The sequence below is a fragment of the Aulonocara sp. 'chitande type north' Nkhata Bay genome, linkage group LG3, assembly GCF_057382095.1.
Source record: "Aulonocara sp. 'chitande type north' Nkhata Bay isolate Kocher_YH1m ecotype deep benthic linkage group LG3, A_spYH_male_GT1.1, whole genome shotgun sequence".
Taxonomy (NCBI): Eukaryota; Metazoa; Chordata; class Actinopteri; order Cichliformes; family Cichlidae; genus Aulonocara; species Aulonocara sp. 'chitande type north' Nkhata Bay.
In genome coordinates this window covers 49,155,408-49,170,301 of record NC_141346.1, presented here as the reverse complement: position 1 = coordinate 49,170,301, position 14,894 = coordinate 49,155,408, and the positions used below count along the sequence as shown (strand labels likewise).

The 14,894-nt window shown below is 40.8% G+C and overlaps 1 protein-coding gene across 8 annotated transcripts in view; it reads left to right on the top strand.

Moving 5' to 3' along the window:
- Positions 1 to 14,894, top strand: part of mark2b (MAP/microtubule affinity-regulating kinase 2b) — a 51,299-nt gene that overhangs the window by 16,465 nt on the left and 19,940 nt on the right. For all 8 annotated transcript variants that reach the window (XM_086284537.1, XM_086284555.1, XM_086284569.1 and 5 more), the window contains exons 2-9: positions 6,057 to 6,227; positions 7,795 to 7,848; positions 9,895 to 9,943; positions 10,182 to 10,247; positions 10,636 to 10,706; positions 10,973 to 11,029; positions 12,747 to 12,983; positions 14,018 to 14,137. In XM_086284537.1, the coding sequence (XP_086140663.1) occupies positions 6,057 to 6,227; positions 7,795 to 7,848; positions 9,895 to 9,943; positions 10,182 to 10,247; positions 10,636 to 10,706; positions 10,973 to 11,029; positions 12,747 to 12,983; positions 14,018 to 14,137 (825 nt within the window). The remainder of the gene's footprint in view (positions 1 to 6,056; positions 6,228 to 7,794; positions 7,849 to 9,894; positions 9,944 to 10,181; positions 10,248 to 10,635; positions 10,707 to 10,972; positions 11,030 to 12,746; positions 12,984 to 14,017; positions 14,138 to 14,894) is intronic.

Genomic DNA, 14,894 nt, shown 5'->3' with positions numbered 1-14,894 from the left:
TCACATTCAAACCTAAACACGCCCTCTGTACTCCATACACATGACTAATTTGTTTTAGGATAATGCAAGAACTTAATTAGGCAACAGCATTTTAATTATTAGCGTATTTAAAAATGATAAAAATCTGAGATATTAATGACCTGAATTTTGGTCTCTGGTAAGACAGCCATCTCTGCCACCAGAACCTCCAAATTGTGCAAATGTTCACACTGATGGCTGGTTGATGGATGGTTTGTGTGGTTTTCAGTTTGTAGTAGTTAGAATTTTTTATTTGAAAGTGGAAAAACGTCAGTTGTTCATGTATATGTAAGAGAAGTCATGTGCAGGCATCGAAAGTAAATGGTGGTAAATCTTTCTTGAGGAGCATGGGGGGGGATGTTTAAAGTCCAAAAATTCTAATCATTAGTTTTGTAGGTTGTGACTATTTCATGAGATGACACGAGAATGAGTTGACTTGAAGTTGTCTGTAAAATCTGGACTAAATTAACTCAGACCTCTGAGATAGCATAATTGAATATTTCAGTTTGAAAATTAAGACTTAAAAGCATGCAGCTGGTTTCACTGGAAAGGTTTTTTTTTTCTTTCTTTTCAATTTCATCCTTAATGTCCCTCATTAATGTGCTGGTATTAACTAAGGTTTAGAATTGTGCCTTTAATTTCTGTCCTTATTTTAGCGTTGCTACGTAGATCTGTTGGGATTTTTGTCTCCAATTTACTACCTAAGCTTTTTCCACTGAGAATAGGATCAACTCTCCAATGACCTCTGATGGTCTTGACGGACATGAAAATGTATATTACGCTGAGTCTTTGTGTGGTTAAACTCTTGTCTAAACTGTGTATATTACCAGTTCCACGTTGGTATTCATGAGTCAGAATCAACTTCAGAGTAATATGAGTAGAAAACAATGATGTCACTTATTGTCCTCCGACACGTCTATAATTAAAACTGGGGGAAGTGAGTATGCATGTGTGTGTATACTGGGGGAGGGGGTTTGCATGGTCTGCAGCTGCCCAAAAATGAAGGAAGAATCAGACGACAAAAATAGTCAGACATGAAAGAGGATAGGAGAGGAGGAAGACTAAAGAGCAGAGAGGTGTAGGAAGCATGAAGGAACTTGGAGGAAACGCACTTGAATTGTAAAGACCAGTATTTGCCCTCAGAACTAGTTTGCAGGACGTGCTATCCCAGCAGGAATCTCCACTGATTGTAGCTGTTTAGAGCAGCCACAGTCCAGTGGCCGAGCGAAAAGTCGGCTATCACAGAGTCAGTGAGGATGCGATACTGTTTAAAAAGCCGAGCTAATTGTGCACTTCACATGAAAAAGGCCACAAATACAGTAAACAGGCGAAAAAAGGGAGAACTAGATGAAGTGGTACAATGCCCCTGCACTCTCTCTCTTCATCTGGGTGTGAATTTCAGATGGTATCGCCCTCAGAAGTGAAGTTTCATACTTTACACTGCCTCGGTTAGCCCGTTTACTTTAAATATGCTTTAATGTTCTTCTGGCTTCTGTTTTCGTGTGTCAGTTTCCGTTTTAATGTAATGTATCAAATTGCGTTGTGACAGCAGGCACGCATTAGCCCTTTGAAGTGTCTCTCACATTTACATTCAGTCATTGTTTATGAACTAATGTTAATTAATACAAAAAATAGAACCATCTTTACAACTCCCAAAGATTATGCAGAGTTGCTCATTCACATGTAGATATTGTTCAGTAACCTTGTTGTTACCTGAAATACTATGTGTTTAGAAAGGGGCTGTCCCTGGAGTCTAACATGCTTTTATGGACAATCGCACTGTGGTAGGGAGCTAGAAGTGTAACATCCAGCAATCGGGCAAGAGTTCAGGTCTTCAGCGCGCGTGTGAAAAATTGGCTTAAAGTGTGGGAAAGCATCCTAATGACAAATTGTCCAGTCTTAACCTTATAGTCATCTAGATTTTCCTCTCCTTCAGCAGGAAACTAAAGGATTCACACTCCCACAGACTAAACTTTTGCATTTGCAGTCTCAGTTCAGTGTACGCTTGTCTTTTATTTTTAAAGTTGCCACCCAGAAATTAAACAGCGTGAATGACTCCTGCTGCTGTCGCTCTGGCAGACACAAATTGACAGTTCCTTTACTGCTCAGCAATCGTGATTACAAACTGTTCTCAACTTTACACCGTCACTGTATTGACCCCAAAGCGTGCACAGCTGAACAGTGGCAGTGCTGTGCTGCACCTGTGCTCTCGATGCAGTTTCTTCTGGATTGACAGAGCTGTTCCTCTTTATCTCCTCTTGCTGCATCTTCAGAAGTGTATCTCTGATGGGGATTTTTTTTAAATGCAGATTGGAGACTAGAGAGCAGCCCTCAAACAGGCAGCGTTGCTATAACTTTAATGCAAGTAAACATAAAAATGTAATGCAATGTGTTGAGGATTACTGAAGTTTGGTTAGTTGACATAACCTGATGCACTTCCTCGTGGTAGCTGCAGAGCTGTGGTTAGGCCGTTATAACCGCATTAGGGAACATGTAAGATGGGGGTTAAATTGTTCCTAATAAGAGGCAGGCAAATGCCATCATGTGACAGGAAGTAGACAGAAAACAGACAAAACACCTGAAACGACCTTATCCACAACACAAGGTTAGTCATTCTTTGTTGCCGTGTGATAAAGTCCTGATCCTAAGATTAGCGTCCACACTGAAATCTTAGATCGCTTCATAGTGTTTCTTTTCTGAAGCATTCAAATATTTGACACGTGGAACATCGCGATGTCTGTTTTTCTCTCTATCTGGCTGTAGAGTCTGAGGCTGACAGCTGAGTAGGTTTCGGTTCACTGGAAATGTCTCGACTCTTCCCATGATTTACAGTGTCTCCATCGCCACTCGTGTATTGTAATGCGGTCTGTTTGTGTGCAGTTGTCTTTATTTATTTAACACAGAATGGTTGATTTATTTTCTTAGTCATTGTTGACAGCGACAGCTTCACCTGTCAGTCTGGCTGGTACTGTCATTTCAGTCATATCCGCTGCAGTGAAGTCAAAGCACACATCACTGATTCCTGCAAACAGTTCAGTCATGGAAATGTACAGTTTCTTGTCTAGCTGAAAGTGCACTGAGAAGAAAAAGCCATGATGTGATTTCCTATGTACACATGGAACGTTATTGCAGTATAAGAGAAGTACAGCAATTTTATGTCGTATACTGGGATATTTGTAATTAGAGCTGTTTATATATAGTAGAGCTAATTTGTTAAATTTTGTGGTTTTTATAATGTGTTGTGTTACGAACTCTGAGGACAGCCCAACTGATGTAGAAGCTTTGCACCGTCAGATTGGGCCTCATTGTCTCAAGTAATGCCCACACTGGACATTTTGTCTGTCTCCCTCTCCCACATGTTCCAAAAATAAAAATCATTTGCTTCGCCCCTCACATAAGTGCACATAAGCCCCCTTCTCCTGTCCTCTGGGCTTAATGTAGCTGTCATTTGTTTTTTTTTATCTCAATTCCCCCGATTGTGTTGGAGCTTAATCTGGCCTATTATATGTTATGCAGGTCTGCACTGTCAGGATGAGGATGCTTGAGCATGTGTGCGCGGGGGTTTGTTGGGACGCAGACGTTAGATCATACCATCTGGAGCAAGGAACACGCAACCATAGTGAAGTAATCACGGTTATCTTTCTTTCCCGTGGCACAAGATTTGCTAACGGTGAAGACGGTGTTGATAAAAACGTGGTCTGAGGGTATTTTGCAACCCAACGGCAGCTTCTCATTCGCGCAAGCCAAGGGGAGATAATTGGGTGATTAAATGACCGGTCAGTGGGAGACGACGAAAGAAAGGGTCAGTTTGTACTGACATCTGAACTCTTTACCAGCAGTGTGAATTTCACCTGACGCTTTCTTCTGTTGGTATCAAATCTCTGTGAGATGTGTGCAACTCACACCCTCACCTTTGTGTGTATTCTAGTGTGTGTGTGTGTGTGTGTGTGTGTGTGTGTGTGTGTGTGTGACTCGTCACCCTGGAGCCAGTCGTTCTCTCCTCTGACCCTGATCCCCGTCACCTGTCTGCTCAGATCACACACACAGACACACAATTGCTGTGACCCTTTCCTGGAGCTGAAATCCAATCGCAGTTGCCAGCCATACAAAACTTGCCAGCACAGCAAGGTTGTGTTTTTCTTTTTTTTTTAAATGTTGGGGGGTGTATGTGTTTGATTCGAACAACTTACTGTCTGCTTTGAGATGAACGAAGGCTCAGTACGACCATGTTAAAGGACTTAACACGTACACATTGACCTTGGACTGAGTCGTGCAAAGAACTTAAATGATGTCTAAGCTTTTTTCCAAAAAAGCCCAGTAGCTGAGTTAAACAGTAGTTACACAAAATATCAAATGTTACAATTCAGAAACTTTTCCTAAATCACTGAAAATATGCTGAAAAACAGTGTTTCATAAAGTCCATCAGCTACATTAAATCTTTTAGTAATATGTAAACATGCTTGTGAAATCTCAGTATGCAAGAGACAAATCCGAAAACCTAATATTAGATGATCTTCATGTGGGACTGCACTAAAAAATGATGTTTCTGTACTCGAACTCGATGGATCGGCTCAGAAACACTTGGAACATCTTTATTAAATGGATCAGTATTTATTTCCTGGTTTTCTACTCTGTATGAGTAAATGCAATTAAAATGACTCTGGGGTAAAGCAGAGAATTGCCATTTTCTGTGATGATATTGTGTGATAAGTGCAAAAGCCACAACTATCTCATACGTCTTGTAAGGCACAGTTTATGCTGAACCATATTTACAAATTTCAGTGCCACATGCTGATGTTCATGGTTTTTTGGGGAAGGCCTTGCATACGTCATCGGGTCCTAATAGCATGCTAAATGTATACCACATGTATGGCTAGCGTAATGGTCTGGGTGCCCTACAGTCCAGACCTGTCACCAGTTGGACACAAGGCCCCAAATTGTTAAAAGCTGAGAATATGTAAACATGTTGAGACTGGGGAAAAATATTTGGCTTTGAGGAAAAAAAAATCTACTTAGTAACTAAAAACTTGTTGCTTAAAAACAGGGTCAGCATGTCTAGATTATAACCAACCTCTAAGGGTCTGCTTTTCCTAGTGACGTAAACTTGAGACTGAGCGCACAGGTTTGTGTTGTGGGGATATCCGCGTACCTGCTAATTTTTTGCGACTTTACAATGCACCAACGTCACCTCAGGCAACAGACTTGAAGAAAACCTCTGAAGTGCAACAGGAATGACTACTCGGCCGTCACGTCTCCAGCTGCCTGTGACCACAACAGAGGATAATTGAGGCTTAAGCCCACAGTGGTAGCGCCTATCCTCAGTACATAAGAGAACCAGTTTATCAGACTGTTAGCTTAGTTTTAGAGTTCAGCAGTTCTCTGACGTCTACACATGCCTAAATAATAAGCACTGTCATAATGTGGTAGGTGCTACAGGGAAAACTGTGAATTTGAATCTTAAATGTTAGAAAGGGTGTAATGTGAGCAGTCCACCAGCAGAACCGGTAACCTATACAAGTTTTAATAGGAGAAAAAAGGGGAGTTTCCATTTCTTGCTGTATTTTTAATCAGCATTTGCTTCCCAGCTATTTACAGATTTTCTTACATCTGAAGCAACAGATGTGGCGTTTTCTCTATAATGGTGACAGCTGTCGGATGAGGACGGTTTCCAATTGCATCTCTAGGTTTAAAATGCGTTATTACTGTCTTCCTCCAAAAGTTCACAGAAAAAAACGTGTGTTTGTGTGTGATGCTTATTTTGTTTCACTTGGGTAATTGTTATATAATCACTGACCCAAATGCTTTAAAGTCGTGTCCTTTTTTTTTTTTTTTTTTTTTTTTTATAATCACTGATTCTGTGTTCTTGCAGTTTTAAGGAAATAGGGCTGGTCAGTGGCACTAAAAAGTCAGCGAATCACAAACCTTTTAAATGCCCTGTAATTTGTGCTCTGTCATGTTTCTTAGTTAAATTTCTTTAGCCTTTTGCTTACAAGTCATTACATTGTCTTTATGGTTAAACTGTACTCCCTCTTTCACAGGAGTCCAAGTTATCATCTGTCCGCTCCAGTACGTCGCGAGGTCGAAACTCCGTGGCCACGACCACATCAGACGAGCAGCCGCACATCGGTAACTATCGGTTACTGAAAACCATTGGCAAAGGCAACTTTGCCAAGGTCAAACTGGCACGACACGTCCTCACCGGAAAAGAGGTAGGCATGAGTGCACGCGCCCATGCACACACACACAGGCTAGATTGGACTGTACGCTTTAATCTTATCCTGCGGTTCCACTTACAGAGTCGTTCTGACTTTGTGAACTTGGCTTTTATTTTTAGCTGCTTCGATCACATTCAGGAGAAATGCTCTAGTATTGACTCTTTATTTAACCAGAAACAGGCTCGTCAGTGTTTCAATAACAAACAGGCTATGCTAGGGAAACTGCTGAGACATGCTGTCATGTTGTGATGATGAAACCTGATGATCACTGCTGGTGGTGATAATAATAACAATAATAATAGTAGTAATAGTAATAATAACAGAAATAGTAATAATAGTGTACTTATTGACAATACAAGTATACCTGGTAATTAGACTTTGACAGAAAAGAAGCCTCAACCTTTTCTTTCCAGTTAGCAAAGATGGTAAAAAGCAGGAAAAATGGCTGCTAAGTGTTAATCTGTCTTCCTGGTTGCTGAGTGTAGGGGAGGGTTCATGCTGTGCTACACAGTTTGGTCTGAGGCTTGCATGGCTTTGGAGACAGTGCATCTGCTGCAGGAGATTAGTTCACCATTGTCAGCCTGAATAGAGACGCCCTAAATGTCTCCGGTTTACTTTGAATTCCAGATGTGATGTAACCCGGTGATCAGTCCCTTTAAGGGAAAAGCTGGGACTGCAGTGAGCCCATGCTTGGTTCTGTCTGTTGCCCAGTCAAGTCGGCTCTCCAACTGTGTGTGTGTGTGTGTGTGTGTGTGTGTGTGTGTGCATGTTTGTGAGTGTGTGTGTGTGAGAGAGAGAGAGTGGGGTGGGCGTGCTCTGTCAATGTGTGACAACTCTGTGCCTGACACCCTGATAACATGCCATGTGACCTGCTGGCTGGCGCACACGCACTCTCGCACAAAACGAAAACAAGGGATAGTCAGAGGGCACGAAGGAGTCAGATAGACGAGCACGACCAGAAACGGTGAAAGAAAGACGTTAGTTGACAGGGAAAGACAATAATTGGACTGAGGAGTAGCCCTCCCTTTCCCATGTCCCTTTGAAGACACGATTCTTTGTTCCCCCTGCCTTCATGTCCTCTCTCCTCATTTTCTGCGTCATCCTCTTTTTCCTACAGCTCTCACTTTGAATCCATCCCATCTGTGCATTTCTCTCTTTATATATATTTTTTTCCTCTGCGGCTATTTTGATTATTTGTCTTTGCCCTTATGGCTTTTTGTTTTTCAGTCTCCCTTGCTGGGGACTGCTGTTGGATTATGAGCTGTAGGCCCTTAAAATGGCATGGATAAAAAGCATGCTTGAGCTTGAGAGTGTGTGTGCCTCTCTCCTATTTTCTATCCTATTATGCAACTATCACCTGCTGCGATTGTGTATTTATCACTTAATGCTGTGAAATTGTATCGTGTGTGTGTGAGATGTGTCCCAAAAAGAGAGAAGTGTGTGGACATTTGTGTTTGTGCGTGGCTGTCGCAGGCTGTGGTTTTGTGGGTTTGTGTGAGCAAAATGTGCCATAATAAATGAATCAAAGTGTAATGACAAGTGAGCACATTCTTGCTTCTAGGTGGCTGTAAAGATCATAGATAAGACACAGCTCAACTCCTCCAGTTTGCAAAAGGTGAGTTACCTTGCTTTCTTTCTCTCTCTCACACACACACACACACACACACACTCCCAGCACAGAATTTAAACCTCAGTCCTTCTCATCCCTTTTCTCAGAAGTCATTTTAAGCCACTCTCCCTGCCCCAAGTGTCTTTTTCTCTCGTTCTCCCTCGCTCTCTCTGGCTTTCTGAAGTGGTCTAGTTTTCGGAGAGAGTTTTAATTACAGGAAACAAGCTGCAATTACTTCCTTTGATCGTGGCAGGGTGGGGTCTGTCCACTTACACGCACACACTGTCTAACCATGTATACGTGCACACTGAATGCACACACCAACCACTCCACAGACACATATATATATATATATATATATATATATATATATATATATATATATATATATATATATATATATATATATATATATATATATATATATATATATATATATATATACATAACATAACATAACATAGAGTATGTACTTCTATAAACGCCGACGCACAGATAAGGAAATGTAAAGACGAAGGGAAAAGGTCACATGGAAGTTAGAACAGGAATTGGCAGGGAATGCTAGTTAAAATACGCTATCATATCTTGAAGTGTCTTTTTCTTTCTTTTTTAAACATTGATTTATATAAAGGCCGAACTAAGAATACGTCAGTCTGAAGCCTCAAGTCTCTAAATCTAAAAAAAAAAAAAAGCCAAGCAGTTTTAGTTTCATTCAGCATAAGATTTAAATATGTTTACTGTGGACTATATAATGTGGCGGATTAGTACACGTTTGCACTCCAGTGCAATGTGGCTCATTTATCTGTTTTATTTGGGTTATCAAACAGTTAATACAAGTTAGTTTGGATTGCAATCCAAACTAAGAGGCTGTATTTTTGTGTATTTTTTCTTCTAGCTGCATAGCACACAATAGGTGCAACAGTGTAGCCGCTTTCATGTTAACATAAGCATAAACTCAGCTTTAATGTTTTGATGTCGTTTTTAGATTACGCTCAAGGACAGCAGTCTTTGAAGAAGGTAACACTTGTAACAAAGCAATAAATATTTTACACTGAGATGCTGCTTTAGTGGTGCATTTAGGGCTGTTGGTAACTTTAATAGTTCCTGGTTTGCATAGTTTTTATATGGATAAATAGTTAATGTGCCCATAAAGTGCTCAGTCGGCCTCGCTTGACCTTATCTGCTGACTCAGAAGAAATATAATGAGCAGGGAGCAGCGCATCTTTACGCCCTTTCCTGATATGAAATATGCAATGTTTTATACTACATGCACGATTTAACACTACAGTCTAATACATGGACTCAGAACCTTTTAAAATTTGGGGTCTGTATTTTGATACTTGGCTATTGTGGTTATTAAAAAGGCCATACTCCCTTTATGCATTTATGGGAATGCAGGTTATTACAGCTTATAAACTGTGCCTCTGTAGAGAACACAATCTCTCATTTTGGAGAAGCTTATGAATAGATACTGCTGCTGCACGATGCTGGAGGCATGAAAGACTTTGAGAAACATCTGGAACCAGCAGCTGTCAATTTGGCCGTGCGGAAACAGACAGAAGTGTTATTGGGTCTGATCTAGAAAGATTACGGTTCTGACTTTAACAGAAAAGTTATTGAGCTGATATGTTCAGATGTTACCTGCAGGAAGTGCTTGTCTAGAAAACGCTAAATAGTCGCCTTTAACTCATTTCTGTTCAATTATGCAATTCTAAATTGCACCAGACTTTAGATTGGTAGCTGAGTTACTTTGATCTCTGTTGGTATATCATCACTAACTGTTTTTGTTTTCCTTCCTCCTCTTGAACAGGAAGTGAGTGGTTGTGTGTCAGTGTCAATTTACCTACCACAAACAGAGACTCTGGAGTCTTTGTAATCACACAGAAATTACAATACTGGCGTTTGTTTTCGCTCCCTGTCATTTGGAGCAAATGCACATAATCAAGTGATACATTTACACTGGAGAAATGACCGTATAAATGAGTGTCACAACAAGAACAACTCCCTCTGCAGTCTGATGGCGTGTTTGACGGTCTGTCTCGTTTCTCACAGCTCTTCCGGGAGGTGAGGATCATGAAGATGTTGAATCATCCCAACATAGGTGAGTCACCCTGAAACATGAGGTTCAAGTGTGTCGTCACTTGCTGGGAGCCAGTGTTTTTAAGGCCATGTAGCCAGATAATATTAATCCTGCTATTTGTTTTTGGTTTTTTTTATCCCTTTTTGCTTTCATTCTTGCTCTTTGCTCTGCTTCTCCCTTTGTTCTCTTCTTATTCCCTTGCCCCATCACTCCCTCCTCCTCCATTCCTCTTGCTTTGCCTTTCTCTTTCCACCTGCAGTCAAGCTCTTTGAGGTGATAGAAACAGAGAAGACTTTGTACCTGGTAATGGAGTACGCTAGTGGAGGTAAGTGCGTGTCACTGTGAAATGATTCCCCCTAAAAGTTGTCATTCTGTGATAGACCATAAGTAAAGGAAAAAAATAAAGACCTTTATAAGCAGGATCATTTGCAAAGAGCTTTATTATTGATAAATTTGCTGAAAAAGAATGCCACTGTAAATGTTGTTATAATAATCTATTTATGTTATTGAGTCAATGTGATGACCAGATTTTTATTTATTTATTTTGGTACTGCTGTTGTATCATTATAAGTCAAGTCTGTAATAAAACAGAGTATCAGTAATAAACTCCTAAACGACAACGTTCAGTTCAGTACTCCTGACCCTTTATTCTGGAGGCAGGTATCCAGTTCCAGCACTAAATCTGCTCTCCTCCTCTTTCTGTCGTCTCCCAGGAGAGGTCTTTGATTACTTGGTGGCTCATGGCAGGATGAAGGAGAAGGAAGCCCGTGCCAAATTCAGACAGGTGTGTTGGGTTGAAAACGGCTTTTCCCCCCTCCTTTCACAGAAACTAGTCCAACTTTGTAAGCGTCGTATGTTTCAAGCCAGTTTGGACTGATATTAAGAGTGTACAGTTTGTACTAAGTCTTGCATCACTAGCTCTATCCCGAAATTGCTTTTTGGATGAACTCCTAATGAAGAGCTCACTGTTTGAACCTCTCCATCCTGTCATCCCTCCTCTCCCCTGCTTCTCCCCGTTCCCTCTCTCTCGCTCACTTTGTCACTCTCCAGATTGTGTCAGCTGTGCAGTATTGCCATCAGAAGTGTATAGTACACAGAGACCTCAAGGTGAGAACACACTCGAAGGCATTATTGAATTAGAGTTGGTGTCAAAGCAACCTCCTCCCCTCTCCTCACCTCCACATTTAATCTTCATACAATTGGCTCTTTGAGCTGAAATCCCACCTCTGCAAACGAGTCACCCAGACGATATTCACAAAGTCTGTTAAACGCAAACATGTATTGTATACATTTCTCCTCCTATGTCATCGTTTTGTTGTTTTTTGTTATTTTTTTCCTTTCTGCCAGCTCATCTTAGATTATCCCAAAAACCAAAGCGCACATTATGCACACACAGATCCAAGGCCTCTGGGTCAGTTTGGTTCATAGTATTATTCAAAGTTGTAAATCCTCTTATTGTCCCACCAGACAGACCTGTAGTCAACACATTATCATGATTAGTGGGACAGAAACCTCCTATTTCAAAGTTGTTTCTAGTCTATTTTGGGTTTTTAATGAAATTTTAGCAGCTTTTAGCAAGGTTGGATTTCCTACGGATAACAGTTACTAATGGTTGTCATTTAAAACACACACACACAATAAAAGGCAGGCTTAGAAGTAAGCCGTTTCTGGTTGAGACAGAAGGATTATCATAACGCTTGCCTTCCTTCACATTAACACAATCACTGTTGATCTGAGGGTTGTAAAATAAAATAAAAATCGAGCACAGGCTTATTTCTAAGAAGTGCTCCAAAAGGGTGGCTGTAGACCTGCTGGTATCACCCATATTTGGCCATAAGGAAATTGGTTGGCAAGGTTGTAAACATGTTGATCTTAGACCCTCATACTTAGATTGACCTACTTTTAGAGCCAGCCTCAAGTGGCCACAAGATGAACTGCAGGTTTAGGCACTAATGCCATGGCTTCATTTTTCAGGGCTGCTGTTTGGTCTTACAGTGAGAGCAAATTTTGATGAGTGTGCATTTTCACACGGAGACTAAAATGACCCCATTTGAGTGCCAAGACTTAAAAAAATAAAAATAAATGAATACTGTATCGTTGATGTCATGCTCTACTGTATCTCTGCTTCTTTTCATGAGAGATAATAAGGTTGATGTGGATGACTAATAGGTGATTAATATCAACAACAAATCATTAAAAACCTGTGATCTTCCTTTTTTTTAATTTATTTTTTTTAGCTCAGAGGTTAGAGATGTCAGTATTGTATTTAATGTGTGCATGCACACTCTCACACACTCAAACGCACAGAAGCTGCAAAGTATTCAGAGCAAGTGAAAAGGAGAGCGGACCTGTTGCTAGGCAACCCCAGCCTCCTTGCTCACTGGTTCACTTCAAGCTTAAAGATACAAACACGCAGGAAAAACTGTGGTCTCTCACGTTTACCCATTGTGCGCTGCTTGAACGGCACAGACGATTCCTGTGAAAGCTCTCTTTCCCACACAGCTGTTTATTTTAACCCAAAGAAAAGTGTTTTAGAAATCCATCTGTACCATGAATGTGCTACCTACAAAGCCATTTGCATGTCAGATCATGTTACATTTGATCCCAAGCTAGTCAGTTTCTTAATTCCACTTTGTCAGCAGCTCAGATTTATACTTTTTGTGCCTCTGATCTGATGAGCCCACAAAGCAGATCTTAAGTGTTTTTCATTTTTTGGCACATTTGGTATGGCGTGGTTTCTTTCCTCCTCTTTATTTGCGCTCCTGTATTTTGAACATAGTAAATGCCCCTTCTTCTGACCTCTCTCCTCGCCGTTTGTCTGCAGGCAGAGAACTTGCTGCTGGACGCAGACATGAACATCAAAATAGCCGACTTTGGCTTCAGTAATGAATTTACTCTGGGGAACAAGCTGGACACGTTCTGTGGCTCCCCGCCCTACGCAGCTCCAGAGCTCTTCCAGGGCAAGAAGTACGACGGGCCTGAGGTGGATGTCTGGAGCCTCGGAGTGATCCTCTACACACTGGTCAGCGGCTCGCTGCCCTTCGATGGACAAAACCTCAAGGTCGGAAGGATGAGTGTGTGTGTGTGTGTGTGTGTGTGTGTGTGCACGCATTACATAAGTGGAAGTCTGTATTCTGTGGGTGGTTGTAGTATTTGTCATGCTGGTTTCTGTTCCCTCTTCCTGCGGAATGCAGAAATTGAACTCTAGAATGGGTGAAAGTTATTATCTCTCTGCCTGTATTGACTTTCCAAATTTGCATTCGTTGATGATATGTGTTCGGTGTTTAAAGAGAGATTTAATGTTTCCTGAACTGCCTTTGCTACCAATCATTCACACCACCTATCACACTGTGCATTCAGTCAGTACCCACATGAGTCATTCTGGAAGTGCAGACACATTTTGGGTGGGCGATATGACATTGAATGTGATGGTATTGATATTAAAATGCCAGAGAAATATAATCTAGGCTTACTGAGCATGCCTTTTGCTCTACCTCCTATTGAGTTTTATGAAAATGCAGTGCTTGACAGAATAAGCACATTCATTACAGCTGAGTTAACAAGCGTTACTACATGCATTAACCTGCTCCGTGTCTGAGCACATGAAAGTTGATAAATGAGCTGAACGGTGGTGATTTAAAAAAAAAAAAAAAAAAAGTTAAATTGCGATGGTACTCTGTGCCTGGGAACTGGAAGTGCGTTCTCGTATTAAAGCTAAAGAAATATCCACAAGTCAGTGAATTTCATTTAATGCTTATATCACCCACGTCCTGTGCTGCAGCTCTGATTGAATCAGAGCTTTTTGAAATGCTAACCAGCTGGTTCCTGTTTAATAAAACTGTAATTCATTTGTAAGCATAGATAATGTTTAGCTTGGCTATGTGGAGCCATATCTGATTGAGGTAGGAGAATACTGATGAGATTTCCTCTTCACTCGCATCATAAAGTGTTTAATCTTTACATAAACCTTTGGATGTTTAGTTGCTTTGCTTTGCCCAAATTTATTTTCAAAGCAAAGCTGTGTGTGTGTTTGTGTTTAAAATTGCTGATTGTTTGCGCTTACTGTTGACTCTTCATATACCTGTCCATCTCCAGGAACTGAGAGAGCGCGTGCTACGTGGTAAATACAGGATTCCTTTCTATATGTCCACTGACTGTGAGAACCTGCTCAAAAAGTTCCTCATCCTGAACCCTTCAAAAAGAGGCAGCCTCGAGGTATAACGCACAGCAGTGCCACACGCACACACACAAGTCACAAAATGCCTTTAATTCAGTTACTGCATTTGTTTCCTTGTGAATGAAACGATCATTTCAGCCACCTATATGTAACTGCGTGAGTCCTACAGATGTTTTGAATGTAGCTCGTTGCTAAGAATGGTGTTTACAGCCCGTATAAGACTGTAAAGTTAGACTTGCTTCATCAGCCATATGTGAGTTTGTTGCTGAGGTGCAAAGTGCTTTTTAAAGACTTAGTAAATACCTGTTAAGAGTAATTTAATTTGGTTGCGCTGAATGTGGATGGAAGGTAACTTGCTCGGATGAAAAATATTACTAGGGTGACAGGGAGGGGGGAAGTGTTGCTGCTTGCATTGGCTTGTCAGGTTGTAGGTTTTGTCAGCGTATGTAGTTATTCCCGATCCTTGATTGGTCATGCTAAAACAACCCCATAAATTCAGTTTAATGTTTTTTAAAAATGAGTCATGTGCCTGTTCGTTTAAACCCACTTAAGATTGTACGCACTTGTTTCAATCGGCAAAGTGCATCTCGCTCAAACAATGAACGTACAGTCTATTCTGCTTTAAGAAGCCAGTGGATCAATAACTCTTAACTGAACCCTGCTGTGATTGCGCTCAGCTTTTATCAGACATACAGTCTTTATATAATGTCCATTTTCATCATCGTGGACTCTGCAGCGTATGAGCGATATTGTGGGCTTCATCCTTAAAGTCTAAATGCTTCTGTCAGTGTAGTA